Source organism: Paramisgurnus dabryanus, chromosome 24 (genome assembly GCF_030506205.2).
Source record: "Paramisgurnus dabryanus chromosome 24, PD_genome_1.1, whole genome shotgun sequence".
Taxonomy (NCBI): Eukaryota; Metazoa; Chordata; class Actinopteri; order Cypriniformes; family Cobitidae; genus Paramisgurnus; species Paramisgurnus dabryanus.
The window spans coordinates 10,727,276-10,750,426 of NC_133360.1; the positions used below are offsets into that span (position 1 = coordinate 10,727,276).

General features: G+C 35.3%; 1 protein-coding gene across 1 annotated transcript in view; it reads left to right on the forward strand.

The window, feature by feature from the left end:
* The window catches only part of gpc1a (glypican 1a), a 38,337-nt gene extending 16,953 nt beyond the window's left edge, over positions 1–21,384 (forward strand). Inside the window, exons 2-9 of the mRNA XM_065244681.2 lie at positions 7,349–7,507; positions 10,520–10,917; positions 14,469–14,634; positions 14,766–14,896; positions 16,664–16,801; positions 16,893–17,014; positions 17,090–17,265; positions 18,531–21,384. Of these exons, the coding sequence (XP_065100753.1) occupies positions 7,349–7,507; positions 10,520–10,917; positions 14,469–14,634; positions 14,766–14,896; positions 16,664–16,801; positions 16,893–17,014; positions 17,090–17,265; positions 18,531–18,739 (1,499 nt within the window). The 3' untranslated portion in view covers positions 18,740–21,384. The remainder of the gene's footprint in view (positions 1–7,348; positions 7,508–10,519; positions 10,918–14,468; positions 14,635–14,765; positions 14,897–16,663; positions 16,802–16,892; positions 17,015–17,089; positions 17,266–18,530) is intronic.
* The last annotated feature ends 1,767 nt before the right edge of the window (positions 21,385–23,151 follow it).

Genomic DNA, 23,151 nt, shown 5'->3' on the forward strand with positions numbered 1-23,151 from the left:
TTTATGAAGGTGTTTCAAATGGCCTTGCGACACGTGCTCGTGCTCGTGTGATTTAATGCCGTAGAGCGTGTTTGAAACCTCGCCCTTTGAGACATCAGACAAGAGAGAGGGAGCCACATGATGGATGGATGGACGGACAGACAAAATAGGTGCTCTCTGGATAGTGCAGTCTAGACTAAACTGCATTAGTACACACACACGCGCAACATTTCTCGACACAAAACTGCTGATATGCAGGAGATCTGATTGGACGGCTCTCGGGTTGACCATAAAACGGCCAACGTGAGCGTTCGGCCTCCTCTGCTAAAGTGTTACCACGGTGAATATATAATATCGTGCTTCTCTTTGATTTTCTGCTCCCGCTGCAGTCAGGCGGCATAAAAAATGCATGATAGCAATAGCATCTCTCCCTCCAGTTCTCGAAGCCGTGACCCAAGACGGGCTTAGGCGGGAAGTTGTTTGCTAAATGTCAACGGGTCCAAAAAGCCCTTGCTCTCGGGAGAACCTTCCTGACCCGCTGGCAAACTGCTTTGAAACTCAGGTCACAAGCTATTTAAATTTGAAAGTATTGTAGAGCAATCAAAACACAGTGTACTGGTTATTTTTTAAATGCTCAGAAACATGAATGAATCAGTGAATTATTTGTATGATACAATTTGATTCACCAAAATGATTCAGATATCACAATGCACAATTAAACGTGCCCTACTGTACAGTAGGTGCTCTGTAAAGATTTGACCCATTTAGCTTGTTAATCGTTTTTATGTAAATTAATGTGGCTATACAATACGTGCGCAAGTCCACATCCCATAAAGCACTATATAAAGGCTAAATGAAGTATGGGTCAGTGATACATTACCTGTACACTGCAAAAAATGACTTTCTTATTTAGTATTTTCAGTTTTCAGTAGAAATATCTAAAAATTCTTAAATCAAGATGTATTTTCTTGATGAGCAAAATGATAAGTCTAGTTTTTAGATAAAAAAACATACAATTTAAGTTAATGTCTGCTTAAAACAAGCAAAAAAATCTGTCAATGGGGTGAATTTTTTTGCTTGAATTTAGTGTTTAAGAAAAAAGAAATCATATTTCAAGATTTTTTTTCTCACCCCATTGCCAGATATTTTTGCTTGTTTTAAGCACACATTCACTTAATTTTTTAATTTTAGACTTAGCCTTTTTAAAGGTCTTTTTGCTCACCAAGAAAAAGCATCTTAATTAAAAAAATGTTAGATATTTCTACTGAAAACATTACAAAAATACTAAGTAAGTCAGTCATTTTTGCAGTGTATGAGATTTAGCTTTCTCATCATTGTAAAAAATTACTTTCTTACTTAGCATTTTAGTCTCGTTTAAAGTACAGGTATCTAAAAATTCTTAAATCAAGATGTATTTTCTTGATGAGCAAAATGATCTAAGAATATAAATCCAGTTTTTAGACAAAAACATCAAATGTAAGTAAATTTGTGCATTAAACAAGCAAAAAAATCTGGCAATGAGGGGTAAGAAAAAAAATCGTAACTTTTTTTCTAAACAATTAAATTTTTAAGCCCATTTATAGATTTTTTTTAAAGAAAAAATTCATTGAAATTTGATCTTTTTATTTTAAAATTTTGATGAAACTAGACTTAATTTCTTATTTGCTCATCAAGAAAATGCATCTTGATTTAAGAATTTTTAAATATTTGTACTAAAAAAACCAATACAAAAATACTAAGTAAGAAAGTCATTTTTTGCAGTGTAGTATGATATCACGGTCAACCTTTCCTCAGAAAAAGGTGCAAAACTACCTTTTCTGTCACTGGGGTGGTACCCTATCGTTCAGTTTGGTACCGTTACAGATATAATAAACATAATAAAATGTTGTACAATGCAAAAAATAATTTTCAAGAAAACATTTGTTTAGTATTTTTGTCTTGTTTTCAGTAAAAATATCTAAAAATTCTTACATTAAGATGCTTTTTCTTGATGAGCAAAACGATCTAAGAAAATAAGTCTTGTTTTTAGACCAAAAATGTCAAATTTAAGTGATTTTGTGCATAAAACAAACAAAAAAATCTTGAACATTTTTCTTAAACACTAAATTCAAGAAAAAATTGCTTACCCCATTGGGAGATTTTTTTTTTGCTTGTTTTATGCACAACATTTTATATTGTTGGTCTAAACATTAGACTTATTTTCTTGGGTTGTTTTGCTCATCAAGAAAAAGCATCTTAATTTAAGAATTTTTTTATATTTTTTACTGAAAACAAGACACAAATACTAAGAAAATGTTTTCTTGAAAATCATTTTTTGCAGTGTACCTTTTTGGGTGCATTACTGTACCTTAAGGATCTATTGGTAAGGTAGGTACAGTTAACTGTTTTATACCCCTAAAATGTAACTGGTACAAAATTGTTCCTTAAGAATGTACACAATAGGTCCTTAGGGTATAATATTGTACCCTATAAAGTACGACATTTCTAAACCAATCAAAGCGACGAAGGAGATGACATATGCAGAGCTATATCAGATTTTTGCCGAATCCAGTTGGTAAGACAGTAGGGGTGTAACGATTCATTCGTTTTCTCGATGCATCGATTACAAATCCTGCCGATGCATATGCATCGATCTTGAAACCTGGATTTTTGAATCGTGAATCGTTTGTTTCGATTTTATATTTAATAATCGAATGAATCGTGATATATAACGAATACGATGGATAATAAAAAATATATTAATAAATTTTAAATTAGTTACATCTGCGACGTAAAATGAGCAGTGGATTACGTCCAGGGCCGGCCCTGGGCATAGGCGGAATAGGCAAATGCTAAGGGCGCCTCCGACCCCTTGGGGCGTCCGTGCGCCCCAATTTTTTTTAAATATATGTATATAAACATGTAACTATAAATATTTATATATTTTATAATATAAATATTTTGCACAAGAAAACAGCAGTTATTAATAAATTATTAGTAGCATAGTATCTCGGAAGATCGTGCTTGTTAAATAGCTCTGTGGCTATACTGCACTGAAACGGCAGTTTAAAATATAAACCCAGAATTCAGCGAACGTCAAGAACAAAAAAAACGGAAACAACAATCAGACAGAGACGCGGAATTTACATAATGTTACATAGGCCATGTTTAAATTTCAATGTTTCTGCACAGAAATACCAACTTGTTCACTTTGTTTGGTATTAATAAGCTGCGCATTGGAGTGCTGGCCGCGGTGCTGAAGACGCGCTCAGACAGAGTACTGGTGGCAGCACAGATATTTACGTGCAACCTATTGGAAACTATTATTCGTTATTATATCATTATTATTCGTTATTTTACTTTATTACTTCCACTTAAGAAGAGTTTTGCACTTTTTATTTCAATATTTCTCTTTATATAAATACTATTTTGTACTTAAATCTATAATTTCATTATTTTACTAACCCAACTAACTCATCTGCGCTTTCCGATAGGTTGCACGTAAGGGCAAAAGTATAGCTTTCTTCCCCTTGAGAAGAGTTCTGCACTTTTAAACTAAAAATATATATCTCTTTACAAAAAAACTTTTTTCTTCTATTTAAAAGCTGTAATTTCGTTATTTTACTAACCCAACTAATGACTTCTCCGCTTTCCAATAGATTGCACGTAGATATCTGTGTATTATGTGCCATCACGCGTCTTCAGCACCGCGGGGAGCAGCCAGCACTCCAATGTGCAGCTTTTTAATACCAGACAAAGTTGGTATTTCTGTCCAGAAACATTGAAATTTATACATGGTCCGTGTAACGTAACCACCCGCGTCTTGGCCTTATTGTTTTTTTTCTTGTTCTTGACGTTCGCTGAATTCTGGGTTTACATTTTAAACATCCACAAAGCTATTTAACAATGAGCACAATCTCCCGAGACACTACAACATGCTACTAATAATTCATTGATAACAGCTGTTTTGTTGTACAAAATTAAATATTTTAAGTTAAACGTAGGCCTACAGTGTTAAAACATGTAAAAAAAAAAGATTTTAACAATGTCAAGATCAAATGCCTGAGTAACAGGGTATTGTGTGTATGTGTTCGTGTGCGTGTGTTTGTGTGTGTTTCCAAAATATTTTCAAAATAAAGAAAAACAAGACAAATCTGTGCAGTTTGTTTCTGTGTAAGTTTATGAACAAAATGATTGGAGCACAATTGTGATTCTAAAGGGCACCAGGTGAAATCTTGCCTAGGGCAGCAAATTGGCCAGGGCCGGCCCTGATTACGTCACTACTCTTCAATTTGCCTGTTCGCTGACATTTGAATAAACGCAGCAGACAGTGCACAAATGGAGGGACACAAAGGAGAACAACGCACCAGCCAACATGAGATCAAAGGTTTGGGATTACTTCAGTTTTCACGACGTAAATTGAAAGATTGTCCGAAGTCCATTGCAGTTTGCAGCTTTGTAAATCTGAGTTAAAATACACTGGAAATACAACGAATCTCCGCAGATGCCATGCCGTTAAGATAGACATACCTGCACTTAAAGCAGCTAGTATTTTAGAGTCAGACGAGAAGTGCTACTCCTTTACACACTTTGCTGTATTTACACACTTTGCTGTATTTCCTAAATGTTCAGGAAATGTATGCAATGTTTACAATAAAAGCTTATGGTGCATTGAATATGTAGAAGTAGTATTATTTTTCTTGGTGTACTTGCTTTAATGTATTTTGAGTCCTAAGAAGTTAAGCTATTAAACTAAAGTCCTGAATCTTATTGAAAATCTATTAAATGGTCATGAATTTCCCAAATAATTATTTTATTTGCTCAGATGCAGATGTATTATAAAATGTATAGAACAGAATCGTTAATATTCGAATCAAATCAAATTTTATTGTTAATCGAATCGAATTGAATCGTTCTGGTAGGGCTGCACGATTCAGAGAAAAAATCAAATTGCGATTTTTCTGATAAAAATTGCGATTCGCGATTTAAAGTGCGATTCATTAGTATATAATAAAAGAGCTACATCCAGGCTTGTTGTGGTGGTTTTAATAGCACCAAAGAAAGATGCTGTGCTACTGTTTATTTAAAACCTCTTAAACATTGTACCAAGTTGTCTGCAGGACTTTGCTCTTCTGCAGACAAACTTTTTTTTTATCTAAGAACATTAAAATACAATTTAACAAAAATTTATTGAAAGTTTTATTTAAAATAACATATAGGCCAATGTATTTTGGCTGTCACTACAACAATGCTTCTGACAAGCAAATGTTTAGTTTTTTCTTTTAATCATAAGACTATACTCATCTTGTTTTACTTTTCAGGCATCTGTAATAAATGTAAATATATTAGTTATTAGAATCTATGATTTAACATAAGCAAAAAATACAAATAAAACACTGCACAGTCCTCATTGTACGATTTTAAATGTGGAGCTGCAGAAGCTTGTACAGTTAAGATTAAGGAGTGATTTTAATTTTTGGTGTGTAATAAACATTTCTGACACAGAAAGCACCAGGTTACTGTCTGTCACTTTAAGACACAAGACAGCTTTAAAACTGCTCTGCTTCAATATACTGATAAACATCCAGCTGTTTATGTTCACTTAGACGAGAAAGAAAACTTAAGTTTAGTGATCACGCGTGTGCTGACTGCTCTCTGTGTGCGCGCTTCATGAACCCTCGTGCCTGTAAATATTCAAAGTGGTGCAGATGTGCGGGTGCAAGAAAGTATAATGTACCTCTTTCGTCTGCTGTGTTCCGGGCTATAAACCTGCTTATAGTCTGATGAGGCGCTTGTCATTGTTTGCGATGCATTACGAGAATCGGACGTATATACCTTTCTTTAAGTCCAACATTACACAAAAGGGAAATGTTTTCACGCATTTCTGTCCTTTCATTTGCCGGTTAATGAGTTATAATGGGTTTTTAAAATGACTGAATCCAAAACCTGCCAACTTCATGACATTCCGCGTTGTGCAGTTAATTCCATTAGTATGCATTTCGCGATTCTGTTGGTGTTTTCCGCATCGCGGAAATCATATGGCCGTACACTTTGTTGAGGAGTTGAACTGCTGCTCGCTCATGTTTTCCTAATGGTGTTATCTGACGTGTAGTCAGCACCTCAGTGTTAATGCACTCTATTGGTTTAAACTGCATCAAACGTAAAATGCGCATGAAGCGAACTGTCAAAAACTGCGTACTAGATGATTGTTATATTTGATAGTTTTGAATCGAAAAAATCGCAGCTCTTGCGATTCGAAAATCGCATCCATTCACATCGCGATTTCGGTTAAAAAACGATTAATCGTGCAGCCCTACGTTCTGGTTAGCAAAAATCGTTTTTTGAATCGAATCAGAAACCTTTGAATCGTGAATGGAATCGATTCGCTGTCTACCCAAAGATTCACAGCCCTATAAGACAGCGATACATTTTTTTTTTAGATATGAAGGCTTCGAGTGTTGTTCTTTGCTCGGGTTTTAACGAAAAGGAAAAGTTTAAATCGCTTAAAACAGACGCGATAGCTGATTCGAATGAGTGATGTTTCACGGCGGCATCCATCTTTTTTGATATACAAAATCTGCTTCCCTGTCACTGCGCTGTCATCATCGTGTAAAACCCGCCCCAACGTTTCTGATTGTTGCCGCGATTTAGACGGATTAGAAATGGGCTTGAATGGCCTCTTTGCCAGACTACTTGCAGACCAAATCTAAATTTGCCGGAAATTGTCTAGGTTTTCCCAGGCTATTGTATACCCATAATGTCACGACCTGGTCTCTCCATTTCTTGTCTTATCCGAGTTTGAGAGATTAGGTTGTGACAGTACATGTCTGCCCTGAGAGAGTTGTGTGACAGGCCCTTCCGCGGTCCACGTTTCTCTCAGGGTTCGTGAATTGTTTCCCGCTCCCTTATGTTTGATTAGCTTCAGGTGTTTGTTGTTTAGTAATCCCTATTTAATTCCCTTCTGTCCTGTCCTCCGTGCGTTGGTATTATTCTCTGTTCCCTTTCCAGATCCCGGTGTTTACTCTCTGTTCCTAGTCTCTTGTGTAAGTTTATGTAGTTAGTGTTTCCCAGTGTTAATGTTACTTAGTTAGTTCTCGTGTCTGTCATTGTCATGTTTTACCCCCTCGTGGGTGTTTTTGTTCCGTTTGTTCCTGTTTATTAAAGTATTGTTTATTTAAGTCTGCGTTTGGGTTTTCCTGTCTTCCCCCATGTACCGTGTCGTGACACATAAATGTACAAAAATAACAACGTTAAGTGTACCACCCCAGCATGAAATTATAGTTTTGTAGTTTTTTTCTGACAGTGTAAGAATAAACATATAATATGATAAAAATGTAACCATTTAAAAAAAAATGCTCAAATCGTGTTATCTTTTCAATTCTGTCTGCAGGGGAACATCTGCGCATCTGTCCACAGGGCTACACGTGCTGCACCAGCGCTATGGAGGAGACGCTGTCGAACCTGAGCCGCAGAGAGTTTGAGGGGCTGGTCAGAGAGGCGGGACGCTCCATACAGGCCTCACTTAATGCCCAGTACAGAACTTTTGATAGTAAGTTTATATTTTAGGCCATATTAAAGATATCAAGGTTAAATTTTCACTGAATTTTTGTTATATGCTGAATATGTAGCTGGGTCGCATACCTCCAAAAAGTCTACATAATATATAGATTGCTCTATATATACTGTGTTATGATATTGTTGTTTGTCATGTTATAACATGTCTGTTAACATGTGGGCGACAATGTTAGACAGTCAGCCATTTTCAAGTCATTTTCCTAAGTTGTCATTTTTGTCATAAAGTTGAAGAAAAGCAGAGAACCAACAGAAGCAACTTGAAAAGGAAATAAGGTTTAAATTTGTCCACCGACCTCTTACTGTCTTACAGTTTATCATCTGCTTTGCATTAAAGTTACTTTTATCGCACCGCGCCTTTAAAGGCACCGGGGGTTAATGAATGTGAAGGGTTAAGGAGCTGCAGAACTTTGAAGATCAAACTCTCTCCTGGTTTTTGTCATTGTGAATGTAGATTAAAGGAAAACTCGGAAGCTCATATGCTTTCACACCGAGCGGTCTTAACGGGGCAATTACAGTTGGTTTTTTACGGCTTTTTACTGCAATGCCCTATTTGAGCGTGATAAACTGTAGCAATGGCCAGTAATGATACCATACTTTAGTACAATGATAAGATTAGATTCTTCCTTCTGGCTGAAACGGCTATAATGTATGTATGAGTCTGCAGTATACATATTTTATATATGTATTTTTTTTTCATTTCTGTGATGCTTTTGCTTTGTTCTTTATGTTTCTTACAATGGCTAAATCAATTCAATTATTTCTAGATCAGTACGTTTGTTAATAATAAATCTTTCATGCATCCTATAGAATTGATTATAGGAAATGTTGGATAGATAATACACAATAATAAAATAAATCTTCCCCTAACAGGAAAATCGTACTGGATAAAATAATAAGGCTTCCCTTTCATCTATTTTAAAAATGTTATACTGCTATGATTCATTAACTAGAAGCACATATTCTCCCCAGAGGAAAGATTATTAAATAAAAGCCTTTATTGATGTAATTTCTCTAAAAATAGGAATATGCACATAAATAAACCTAATTACATCACAAACTGATAAGATACATTTGTTTTTTATAATATTAACATTGGCTTGGGATGAAAATTGTACTAAGAGCCCAGATGCAAAACCCTGTGCATCCGGCATGTTTTCTTGTAAATTAGCATTTTCATAGGATTCTTCAACGTTATCTCACGAGAATTCGTTTATATATTTTACGAGTTGGCTAATTTGAATTACTTCATACGACCACATTCGTAGATTTTTGTATGATTTGCCTTGACCCCTGTGACGTTGCGTTTAGGGGCGGGGTTTCCTTATTGTTTTTTTCATCGTACGTTTTTGCACGATTAACTTCGTATAAATTCATACAAATTAGCCAACTGTAAAATATGTACGATTTCTCGTGAGATCAGGCTGGATTCTTAATGGATTGTGCAAACAAACCTGTATTTCTGAATGGTATTTGAAGCCAAAGTATTAAATACATGTATAATAATACGTGCCAAGAGCATTCGGTTAATATAATTACCTCGTTTTTGACAGAGGTGATGTTTATTGGCATTTGCATCTGAACTCCTCAAATATTGAAACTATAAAACTTTCAATAAAAAACTATAGTAGGATAAAACTATGGGTTTTTGACTTACAAGGTTCCAAAAATGGTTCTTTTATGGCCAAAGTTGGCCCACAATGACCTTTAATTTGGCCGTCATGCCACATGAGATAAGGAAAAAGGATAAACATCATTGATGTTCATATTTCTATTTAAAGGTGCAATGTGTAATTTTTAGAAGGATCTCTTGACAGAAATGCAAATAATATACAAAACTAATTATCAGGGGTGTATAAAGACTTTTCATATTGAACCGTTATGTGTTTATTACCTTAGAATGAAACGTTTTTATCTACATACACCAAGGGTCCCCTTACATGGAAGACGCCATTTTGTGCCGCCATGTTTTAACAGAAGCTCTTAACGGACAAACTTTTTTACTAAGTTGTCTCTGCCGTTGACATGTTTGTCTTGTGGCGGCTACCGTAGCTTCTCTATGTGTTTCAAAAGCAATAGGTGAGCAGTGGACTGAGCCTTTGGTTGCAATTCACAACATCACAACTAGATGCCGCTAAAATTTACACACTGCACCTTTAAACATTTCCATCTTTTTTGTTTTATTTGTAGGCTACATTACAAAAATATAAATAGAATTTAAATGTAAGGAATTAAAGTCAATCTTTTTTTTAAATAGGGATGCACCGATACCCTTTTTTTGGAATATGAGTATGAGTACGAGTACTTGCATTTCAGTACTTGCCGATACCGAGTACTTAATAAAAAACATGATTTAAATTTACAGGTAACAGCTTTAGTCATATAATTTAACAAAAAAACAAGGGACTAGTTTTCCAGTTTGTTGTAAACTCTGCCTCTTTGGACAACACAAGAGGCATTAACCCCTTACACGCCGCTCAAACATAGACATTTCTCAGACCGTGGTATCGATCCCTGGTATCGGGGCACTTTTAACGAGTACGAGTACTTTAGAAAATGTGGTATCGAGGCCGATACCCGATACCAGTATCGGTGCATCCCTATTTTTAAATGCACATGCATACTTGAACTTGAGTAATATGTTGACTAATAATGGAGAGGTCGGGGCAGTGGCACACAGATTTTAAGAATGACTGTCAAAATTATTTCTTTTTTACCTTTACAAAACAAACTGCATTAGTTATGTATAAACAAAGTAATGTTTGATTATTTATTTTTAAATATTAGAAAATTATAAATTAGGAGAATCAGGGCAACTTTAATTTTATTATAACACAGCAACATTTACTTTCGGCCCACAGCCCTCAGTCATTTTTTATTTTTGGACCTTGATAGGAATTTTTCTTTGGCATTGCTGCTCTTTTTAACAGTGTAGGTGATTTCCTTGTTAGCGTCACTCTTTGAGACGTTACTTTTTATTATCTTCCAGCATACTTCCTTGAACTTCTCAACGGTTCTGAGCGATGGTTGGAAGAGGCTTTCGTGGCAGCCCTGGGGGATCTCTACCGACCTAACGCGGGTGTTTTCCGTGACCTGTACGCCGACCTGCGACGCTACTACAGCGGTGCATCTCTGAACCTCGAGGAGATCTTGGACGAGTTCTGGATGAGGCTTCTGGAGCGTCTTTTGAAGGCATCAGACCCCGAGACCGCCTCCCTCCTCTCCGATGACTTCCTGGAGTGCGCCTCCAAGCAAACCGAGACCCTGCGTCCTTTCGGCGACGCCCCGCGCGAACTGAAAGCCAAGCTTGTTCGGGCCTTCATCGCTGCTCGCGCTTTCGTTCAGGGCCTTAATGCGGCTGGAGAGATCGTAAGGAAAGTGTCGCAGGTGTGACGTGTTTTTTGTCTTCAATTGTTGAAAATTTGACTCGTAGTTAATAATAAAATGTGATTTTTCTTGATTCTGGGACTAATTGGGAACACAAATTTTGAGTTTTAATGAAGCCAAAAACACTAAAACTAGCTTGTTTAGGTTTTATGCCTCACCAGTGTGCCTTTATCATGTTGCTCTTCAGTACTCAATGATCTTGTGGATGACAGCATATTTCATTCAACACTCTTTCTGTGTTTAAATCCATACTTCCTTTTCTCTCCTAATTAGTTTTCCAGTGTAACTTCCCGGGGATAAGTTAGCGCTTTGCATCAAAGCCTACAAGTTCATTTGGCCATCAAACCATAGATTCTTCTAAAGATCAATGAGTCTCCCACATGCCTTTTGGGCAAATACCAGCAAACAAGTGTTAACAAAAGCGTCCTTCTTTCACCCTTCCACACGAGCCAGATTTATGATATGTGCTTTGCAATGGCTGATCCAAGCGCAGTTTCATCATTCAATGCAGAACTGTATTTTGTAATGTTACTATAATATTTGGAGTTTTGGTTTTAATGATAGACGTTTAAGGTGTGCTTAATATTTAGTTTCTTACATCTTTGACCTGACCGAGGTTTTAAAAACGTCAAGTGCCAGGCATGGGTGTATAAGACATTACAGAGGTGTTGGCAGTAGGAAAAAGCCTTGCAGGATTGTTAAACGTTGTAAAACTGAAATAAAGGAAGATCAAGGACAGCCGATGGTTTTATAGGCATCGCAGATCATATTGAATTGAAACAACTTTAAATTTATGAAGCCAAGCATGAGGAAAACAGCTTGGCTAAATCAGACGGTACTTTCTGAATAGTCTTTAGGTAATCTTGTTTGGCTAAAATGGGTTGATACCTTTAAGTGCCAGTCATTCAACTTTTACAAATTCATCAGTATTAAATCTACTATAATGCAACTATTGAACTAAAAGTCCCTGACATCAAGACAAATGGCTAAACCGCGACATTCCCGCTGATGTTTGCCCCTAAAGAAATTTAGTTCAAGTCCTTAGTGGTTATCATACTCTTCCCTGAAGCTACACGGCACTTTGACAAGCATATGTAGGGCACAGTGGTACATCGCCATACTACAGCCGTTTCTTACTGAATTGGTTTTAGTCTCCTGGTGACCAAACCTCGGGAGATCCCTGCCAAGAAGTCCTAAATTCCTGCTGATGTTGGGAATATATGAACCCGATTATTGCGTTTCTCAGACATAGTACAAGTGAAATATGTATGGATGCGGGTAAAAGCTCGAACTTGCTTTATATAATCATAAATCAACTGCATGGGACATGTGCACTATATTAAACATAAATAAATTTGTTTTAAGACATAAATAGATTTGCTTTAAACCACGAAATAGGTTTAATTCAGAGTAAGACGATTACATTAAATTAAACTTAATATATAGCATAAACCCCTTATATATATATATATATTTATTCTTATATATTTTTTCTTTATTTCTGTTTATATCAGTTTTTAAAGCTGAATATTAATTTGCTTAGCTAAATATTTGGAAAATCGTGCACCTATACTTATGTTTACTAGTGTTTATACAAAATGCTAACAAATTAGCTAAAGTTAGCTATAAAGAATATTAGCTATTAAAATCAGGCTAACAGCTAACATGCAGTATACTAATGTTACAGTTTACTAATGTTTATACAAAATTCTAACAAATAGCTAAAGGTAACTTTTAAAGATGTTAGCAAATATAATCAGGCTTACAGCTAACATACAGTATATCTACTAATGTTGATCAAAATGTTAACATATTAGCTAAGGTTAGCTATAAAGGATAACTGTTAAAATCGTGCTAACAGCTAACATACTTAACGTTTACTAATGTTTATACAAAATGCTAACAAATTAGCTAAAGTTAGCTTTTAAAGATGTTAACAAATAAAATCAGGCTAATTGCTAACATACTATTTACTAATGTTTATATAAAATGCTAACAAATTAGCTGAAGTTAGCTTTTAAAGGTATTAGCAAATAGGGTGGCCATTCGTGCCAGTTCCGCCGAACACGTCCCGAACATGTTTCCGGAAGTCACGTTGGTCGACCGTCATCAAAGTTTAATATTTCGGGTTTAATTTCAGAAAAGCAACCATTACATTTCAAGGTAAGAATGAAACTACAATGATTGTATGTCTTAAAAAAAAAATCTTAATTTTCTAATCTATTTTAACTGAAACGTGAGAACCTCGATGACGTATGCGGTCGAGCAACGCGACTTCCGGAGAACGTACCAAAAAACATGTTCGGGACGTGTCTGGCGGAACTGGTACGAATGGCCACCCTATTCGCAAATAAAATCAAGCTAATATACTTACAGTATATTTACTAATGTTTATAAAAATGCTAACATATTAGCTAAGGTTACCTATAAAGGATATTAGCTAAGGTTAGCTATAAAGGATATTAGCTATTAAAATCAGGCTAACAGCTAACATACTTAATGTTTCCTTATGTATTTTTTTATTAACATATTAGTTAAGGTTAGCTATAAAGGATATTAGCTATTAAAATCAGTCTAATGGCTAGTATACTTATGTTCACCAATGTTTATATAAAATGATAAAAATAGGGTGAGCATACATGCCATTCTTCCTGGATTACGGGTTCGTCTTCCAGAAGTCGTATTTGTCGACCGCATACATCATAGAGGATTATTATTATTATTACAGAAAAGCAACCGTTACATTTTAAGGTAAAAATGAAACTACGATTGTATGTCTCATGTTTTTAACTGAATGGCGTATGCGGTCAACAAATACGACTTCCGGAAGACGCACCGAAATCCTTGCCAGAACGCGTCCGGGAAGAATTGCACGTATGGTCACCCTATAAAAAAGTAGCTAGGGTTAGCTATAGGATATTAGCTATTAAAATAAGGCTTACAGCTAGCACTGTATTGCACATATTTTTTTTTCATTTTTGTCATTTCTTTCATTTCTTTTCACAATAGAACGTTGTGCCAGGCTGTCTTTTCTTATTAAAATCATTTGGATTAGCATTTCGTCAGGTGAATTTAAGTGACCAATGTTACATTTTAAAATGCTTTTATATGCTAACACAATTTTTTTATCAAAGCTAATGTGCCCTGAAGGCCACTGAAGAGGCTTTTAAAAAACTATTTTGATTTCATAAGCTCTTTAAATGCCTTGCTCAAGGGCACAACAGTGCTTGCTCAACATTATTTAAATATATGAATGTATATTTGCAGTGGTGGAAATGGTCGAGATTCTCTGGTGGGAGTTTAGTTGGGGACATATTTTATATTTTTAAATCACAGGTGCATTTGCATAATGTTTGGAGGCTATTATGTGGATAATCCTCTTGAAATTCACTCCCTGGTCACCCTTTTGCAGCTTTGTATATGTAACACTGTCTGTGAAAATCCGGCTGAAGTTTTTTTTCATCATCCTACATAACGTAAAGAACTTTGATATATATATATATAGTCAGTACATGTAGATGAGCATCTACTAATGAACATCTTTCCCGCAGGTTCCTCTAAGTGTGGAGTGCAATCGTGCCATTATGAAACTGGTGTACTGCCCTCATTGCAGAGGTCTTGGATCAGTCAAACCTTGTGCCAACTACTGTAAAAACGTCATGAAGGGCTGCCTGGCCAATCAGGCTGACTTAGACACCGAGTGGCAAAGTCTTATAGGTGAGAGTTGCTCCACTCATGCTAAAATCTCATTGGTCTGGAAACTATACATTAAACATTGTTACTTTGACAGACACATATTTTAACATCTTGCTTACGGTGTTGGTTTTAATCTTGTTTTTCTGGATCAGAAACCATGCTACAGGTGGCCTCCAGTTTTGGTGCCGAGCCCAGCATGGACACTGTGATCTATTCAATTCCTGTGAGAATCTCAGAAGCCGTTCTCGCTTTGCAAGAGAACATGGAGATCTATACCAGCAAGGTCAGAACAATAAAACCGAGCAACTTTTTAAACTGTGTGTGGGCCAGATTTGATTTCACATAAAGTATCGGTTTAAAACTTTATTGATCTTTATTGATACACATCCACATTTCTGTGTTTGTATCTGGCACATTGTGTTCTGTTGTTAAAACATTACATTTACTAGATTGTGGTCTCATGACACCCCTTATAACCTTAGTGAAATTTGTCACCTTGTTATCCGGGCCGAAGTTAAAGGATCCGGCCCGGAGTCGTCTGCTGTTTGGGTGCATTTTGGGTAGGCTTACATTGGACAAACAGTAAGCGTTGGCCCTTATACTGCAAAAAATGATTTTCAAGAAAAAAAATCGTAGTATTTTTGCCTTGTTTTCAGTAAAAATATTTAAAAATTCTTCAATTAAGATGCTTTTTCTTGATGAGCAAAACGACCCAAGAAAATAAGTCTAGATTTTAGACCAAAAATATCAAATTTAAGTGATTTTGTGCATAAAACAAGCAAAAGAATCTGCCAATGGGTAAGCAAAAAAATCTTAAACATTTTTCTTAAACACTAAATTCAAGACAAATTCAAGAAAATTTAGCTTTCCCCATTGGCAGATTTGTTGGATTGTTTCATGCACAAAATCACTTAAATTTGATGTAAAAAAAGCAAAAAAAATCTGCCAATGGGGTAAGAACATTTTTCTTGTGTTTATTGTTGAAGTAAAATGTTGAAGAAAAATTTTCTTACCCCATTGGCAGAATTATTATATTTTAGTTTTTTGCTTGTATTAAGCACAAATTCACATAAATTGTATATTTTTTGTGTAATAAGAAAGTTAATTTGTGCTTAAAACAAGCAAAAAATCTGCCAATGGGGTAAGAATTTTTTTTTTTTACATTTTTCTTGTGTTACACTGCAAAAATTTATTTTCAAGAAAAAAAAATTCTAGTATTTTTGTCTTGTTTTCAGTAAAAATATCTAAAAATTCCTAAATTAAGATGCTTTTTCTTGATGAGCAAAACAGTCTAGTTTTTAGACCAAACATATCAAATTTAAGTGATTTTGTGCATAAAACAAGAAAAAAATTTTTCTTAAACACTAAATTCAAGAACAATTTGTTTACCCTATTGGCAGAATTATTATTTTTTTTGTTTTCTGCTTATATTAAGCACAAATTCACATCAATTGTATATTCTTTTGGGGTAAGAAAATTTTTCTTAAATTTAGATGGAATTTTAACAACAACAAAAAAATGTAACAAAAAATGTTCTTAAATTTTTCTTGAGTTAAGTGTTTAAGAAAAATTTTCTTTAATTAAGTGTTAAGTTTTTTCCTTACCCCATTGGCAGATTTTTTTGCTTATTTTAAGTTTAAAATCACTTAAATTTTATATTTTTTGTCTAAAAACTAGACTTATTTTCTTAGGTCATTTTGCTCATCAAAATGTTAGTTTTGTTAGAATTGCATCTTAATTTAAGAATTTTTAGATATTTGTACTGAAAACAAGACAAAAATACTAAGTAAGAAAGTATTTTTTTGCAGTAAACTCAGTTACAGTTTTATGTCAGGCTTGTCAAACAAATGTGGAACGAGAGACATTAAAGCAAACATGGTTTGTTTTTAAAGATGGAAGAAATCGTAATATTAAAATTGGCACACGTAGATTTTTCTTGTATGATTTGAACAAAATACAATATTGTTGTCTGCCTCCGTACCTGAAACACCGCTTTTACTTCCATCAAGGTATTTGTCAAATAGTTTTTCACTGTTTTTCTGTGTTTTAGGTTTTCAAGGCCTGTGGGGACCGCGGAGAGGAAGGCACACCGAGCTCAATATCCGAGGAGCCAAAAAAGAGAGGAAGTACGGTGACGGCCCTGGAATACAAACCCAGTCCCAAAGCAGCAGCGCGACTGGAGGTCCAGGTGTGTGTGACTCTTTTAAGGGACACTTAACCACGATTTCAACTTCAACTCACAAGTTTTATGTAATATTATTTGTGCGCGCAATTCCCAGGTCACAGACGTTTCCAGTAAACTCAAGGAAATGCAGTTTTATTGGGTTCAGTTGCCTTCGGCTCTCTGCAGCGGTAAAACATCCAGCGGTGACAAATGTTGGAATGGAATGACCAAAGCCAGGTAATAAATGAAACTTTTTCTAGTATAAGCGTTGATAAAGCACGAGTGGCTTACAGAGAATTGCTTTCTATGCAGTTATCTCCCTGAGGTCATGGGGGACGGGCTGGCCAATCAGATTAATAACCCAGAGGTGGACATTGACATCACCAAGCCAGACAGGACCATCCGTCAACAGATCATGCTGCTGAAGATCATGTCTAATCGCCTGAGAAATGCTCTTAATGGAAACGACATCGACTTTCAAGACACCAGTAAGCAGTTGAATAATGTATAGCAGTGTGTGTGAAATAACAAAAGGATGTTTCGGAAATATTAAATAAGCATGATAATCGCGAATATTCTTTAGTCTTTCTGTGTTGAATAATAAATAAAAATATCAATTAATATAAATAATATTTTTATCAGGATAAATTTACTTACAAAATTGAAAGCATAACAGCTTAACGCCTGCATATTTAATCATTCTTTTCTTTCGTTAAGAAAACAAAACATGCCAACCGGGTAAAAATAAACATTATTAATATATTTTTATAAAATATAAAATAAAATATTATAAAATATATTTTTATTCATAGCATTTTAAGTAGATTTCAGTATGATTTAATTTAGGGCTGTCAAAAGATTAATCGAGATTAATCACATACAAAATAAAAGTTTGTGTTTGCATAATATGTGTGTGTACTGTGTGTATATTTTAAGTTATTTAGGTATACTTTTATTATATTTTTATAATATAAAATATTAAAATATATATATATATATATATATATATATATATATATATTAGAGCTGGGCATAGATTAATCTCATACAAAATAAAAGTAATTTTTTGCATAACATATGAGTTTGTGATGTGTGTAAATATTTAATCACACACACATACATTTAAGAAATGTTTTATTTAGATATCGTTTTTTATTCATATATAATTTAGAATATATAAAAATATAAATAAATATATACACATGTAAATGTTTCTTCAATTCAAACATGAATGTGTGTGTATTTATATATACATAATAATTACACAAAGCACAAACTCATATGTTATGCAAAAAATTACTTTGATTTTGTATGAGATTAATCTAGATTAATCTATGCTTAGCTCTAATATATATAAATATACATGTAACTGTTTCTTAAATACAAACATTAATGTGTGTGTATTTATATACATACAATAATTACACACAGTGCACACACATAAATTATGCAAAAAAAAAACACTTAATTTGTATGCGATTAATCGCAATTAATCTTTTATAAACATATTCATATCAAAATTATTTAAAAAAAATCTATATTTAAAAATAATGAGTAGGAAAACATTTTTATGTCTGTTTGCACTAAAACATTGCAAAAGAATTTGCGTTACTTTTTACACGTATGTGAGGATGAGCATACAGTGTGCATATTTTGCACATGGGCATACAGAAATAAGTAGGCCAGATGTATTGCAATATATTGTCTGTAATATAAATTGCACTTAATCAAATCATCTTTTTCCATAATGCAGGTGATGATTTCAGTGGATCTGGAAGTGGCATGTGTGCGGATCACATGTGCGTCCGGGGCAGGCCGCCGGTCTTCGGGCCGAAAACAGACAAACCCAGACTCTTCGCTTCCCAACCTGAAAACAAAAGAGTTAAAGGCTCTGCGAACCCAATCCAGCCATCCATCATCTTACTGCTTCTGTTACTCGCATGTCTGTTTCTCAGACGGTAATGCAAGTATTTCAGTGCAGCTGATTCAAACTTTGGGATCTGGTCAGGAATTTTTGGATAGGATGGGGATGAACACGGAATGTTAAAATATGAGGAAAAAAATGAATAGGAAAAATGAGAAATGGTGAGCTGTTAAAATTGCCAAAAGAAAAGGAACCTTGCGAGTAAATGAACATTTTATTTCCTCTTGAATGCAGAGGCAACCGTGAAACAATTTTTTGTTTTGTTTTTTATGTTTTGTAATATGTCAGACATAATTGCTGATTGACATTTCAGTTTTTTACCTTTGAATGTAAAAAAATGAACTAGATAGGAAGAATGGCGGTTTAGATTTACAGTATGAGGTTCTCAGCCACTGAAGCAATTTATACACAATTCATTGTTCAAGTCACCCAGTCAACAACCACACTTTCACCAGTCAAGTTTCATTTCACCTTGCATTTGTTACATAAATTCATCTTTGCACAAAAGTCTGTTTTACCTTGAATGTGCGCATTACAAAACACTAAAGGATTAGGTCATAAAAAAGAAAAGCCTAATCTAATTTTTTATATTTGGGTATAATTCTTTCATTCTGCTTTGAGATCATCTCTGATAGGGCTGCACGATAAATCGCATGCGATAGTCGGCAGTAAAGCCCGTTCCTTAATTAGTAGTAAATCGCCATCACCTGCTTTCAGATGGAGTGCCATTTACTACACAAACCCATAGTTTACTGACAAGCTGGGCCATACGCAGGCGATGCGTCTGCGATAATTCATGTCAAATTTGGCCGGATTGATGAGATGCGCATGACAATCAAATGCGATTTATCGTGCAGCCCTAATTTCTGAAATTGTAAAAAAATGACAAAAAATATGTTTCTGTACAAAAATGTACAAAACGTTAACTTTATGAAACTGTTGGCTGTGTTATTGCTCATAACGGCACAAAATATATGAGAATGTCACCGTTGGCATACTGTACTGTACTTACACAGAAGCATGTGTCAATCTTCTTAAATCATTTGATTTGCCTTGAATGCAACTTCTTTATTAGCCAAAGCCCAATGAGAGCTGTTTACAGAATGTACATTTAATAAACATCTTTTGCAAACATCAGTCACTTTTAATGAAAGTGCGTAGGGCACTGCGACAACTTCACGATTTTGATTTCACAGCAATATCACATGTGGCATTGACACTTTAACCGTGGGTTCACACCAGCCTGTTTGAGGCGTCAAATTCGCGTCTACCGCGTCTAGTTTGCCGCTTGAACATTTTGAGTTTACTCACTTCATTCGCGCATGAAAGCCGCGCACGAAATTCTAGTCATCGAGACATTTACGGGGAAATTCGAGTCATGGGAGGGGCTTCTGCGACTCTGCTCGCTTTCTGTAATCACGTCACTACCAGAGCAAGCTCCTGATTGGTTAACGCGGCGCGTTTTTCTACCACAGTTCAAATTTTTCAACTCGCACGTTTGCTCAAATCGTGCCATTCGCGCGAATTAGATGGGCGAATGAGGCGAAATCGAGTCTACCACACTAAACGCCTAATTCGCGCCGCGAGACCTCCAGACGCGTGTCAACGCGTCTTTATATTGACTTAACATTGAAATCACTCGCGCCTGACGCCTCTACTGCTGCTGGTCTGAACGCAACATAAGACCATTTCAAGAAATCGATTCGTAAGCTGAATGATTATTGACTATTTGTGAGTATTTTCTGAAATTCAACTCAGCTTAAACCATGAAAAATGTTTTAGTATTGGCATCTAAAGCCCAGAGTATAGTCCGTTTCTATACGTTCTATTCACAGCCTGGCAAAGCATAGTTTATTTGACTAGTACGTGTACATAGACGCTCGACGCATGCGTATTGCGACAAAATGCAATTGCATCTCCTGGGCTACAGACTAGATTCTCCTGTAGGCGCATGCGCGAGCCACACGTACAAAAAGTACTGTATGTGCGGTTACAAAAATGTAGCACTGCGCGTACAATGCGTGCGTACTATTCTGATGATAAAAATTGCGACCTTGGCATACAAATTATGTATGGTTTCAAAAATCCGGCAGTGCGCACATTGCACGCATACTTTTCTGATGACAAAATTTGCGACCATCGTGTATGCGTAAAAATGGACCATACTTCGGCCTTAAGTCCCTAACAGTTGTATTGAAACATGTTAAATACGTTTACGTTTCGTCTGATGCTTGTTTTTTACATTTTTCTTGATGCACAGCTGCAGTTGAATACATAAGGGCCTGGTTTTGTCATACAGGTACGATATGTGAAACAAAAATGTCAAACGTTGTGGAATGTAAACCCAGTGAAGAATGTACGATACAGTGGATTCTATCACAGGAGGGCTGGTTTTTGTAATCGGTTGTCCAGTATAAATCAATTAAAGCACATTGTATAGTCTTAGTTGAACGCATGAATCGTCGAACGGACATTTGAAAGGCAAAAGCGCAACTTTAATGCGTTTCATACAGTGTATGTCATTGGAAGATTGAAAACGTACTCATTTGAGCACGTTTTCGAATGATGCCGAGATGTGTGTATTGAAAATTTTTATTTGTTATATTTCAGCACTAGTACTTTGAGTTTGTTTGGATTTGTACATTTTGTCTGTTTTACGTAAATAAACATGCACAGTTGTTCAAACAAAGTGGGCGTGGTTAATCAAAATATTTTGTTTATGCATGTAGTATATTGTTATTTAAAAAGTGGTTTAAAAAGCTTGGATTTTAAAAACTTAAAAATTACTTTCACTAAAGTTCGAACTCTTTTCGGACAATTGAATGTGAGGTCACAACCTTACATTTACATACCTGATACCATTTAAACGTTTTCTCCGACAATCCTTTGTGTCGGTTTTTACATAAAACTGTAATTTTCTTTAAGGTCATACCCTTGGATTTTTGAGGTCGCATTCAGGTGCCAGGTCTTCACTTTAACATCTTTGGCTGACAGAGGTGGACGCCGTTCAATGGGAGTGCATTTACTTCTGCTTTTTCCACTCGCCACTGTGAATAAAAATAAAACCAACAGGTGCATTAGGTCATCTTAGTGACAAATATAGGAGTCATTTTGTTGCAATGAATGACAATTATGCCCACTTGGGCAATTAACACAAATTTTAGTATCCCAGCTGTCAGACCTGAGAACTGTCTTTGTGTAAGTCTCATTAGACTGTATTATGTAGATATCTGCAGTATGCATGCATTGGTCATCCTGCTCTCTACATGTCAGTTTTACGTGTCATAATTTCACCAAGTACCACATGCTCATGTTTTAACATCATTGTTGGTCCTGGAATAACATTTCTATCATCCAATCAGATTGTAGGATAAAGTTTAGAGCCAATAATAGGTTTAAGACTGGGTTAGAGGCTTGTAAACCATTGAACCCTTTGTTTTGAAGGGTAGATTAGGGGTAGGGTTTGATTTATCTTAGGATCTTGTTATAGGAATGTTGTTATAAATAGATACAAAAAAAAAAAACTTATTTTAGTTGTCTCTCTCCCCTTTTATTTTCAAAAGAAAATCATTGATGGTGTTTTGTACACTGTCAGACTGTCATAAATAAACGTCACTGTGACCGTAACCTTAGGTCATAATATGTAGGATTTAGGTACATGTGTGTACCTTTGGGGTACCAATATGCACTCTTTATGTGTACTTTTTGTGTACCATTATTTCTGGAAGTGTAGTATTTATTTTGCCAAGCTGATGTTGCTTTGGTCGATTTAACATCTTGCCCAAGCAAAGCACTGAAGTGAAGACAAAGCATGAACGAATCCTCCAGAGAAAAGTACATTGTGAACATTTGAAATATACACCAATTAGGTTCTGCCAAGTTCCCCTGCCGTATCCGTGGCCTGATTCTCTGGTGTCTCTGATGGACCTTTATTTGTTCTAGTAGAGTGGCCTTTATCTCACAAATGTCTCACTAAATAACACTGTTGCTACTGGGAACTGCAATAAGAGTGGACCTTTGGAGAAGAGGGTCATTTCTTACTCGAAACTCCTAAAATCTTCTCTCTGTTTAAAAGCACGGTCTTCTGCTCCTAAACTACATTCGTGTCTGATTTTTAAAGTTAGAAATCTTCGGCTAGTGCACTTACTAAGACAAAAACAACCAAGAAAATTACATTTTGTGACCACCCATACGGCAAAAAAATAAAATAAAAAATATGTAGAAGAAAGTAAAGCTTAATTAAATATATTTTTAGTTTTATCTTTCATATAATAAAGGAAAACACCACCGTTTTTCACTATATTACTATGTGCTATCTGGGATACGTCATCAAAGAGGTCTTATTTCAGAATATTAACAATTTAAAAGTTGACTGTTAATTATTCTTAGTCAATCGTAAATTGTTGTAATATGCTTATGACTTGCTAATGTAAAGCTCAGTTAACTTAAA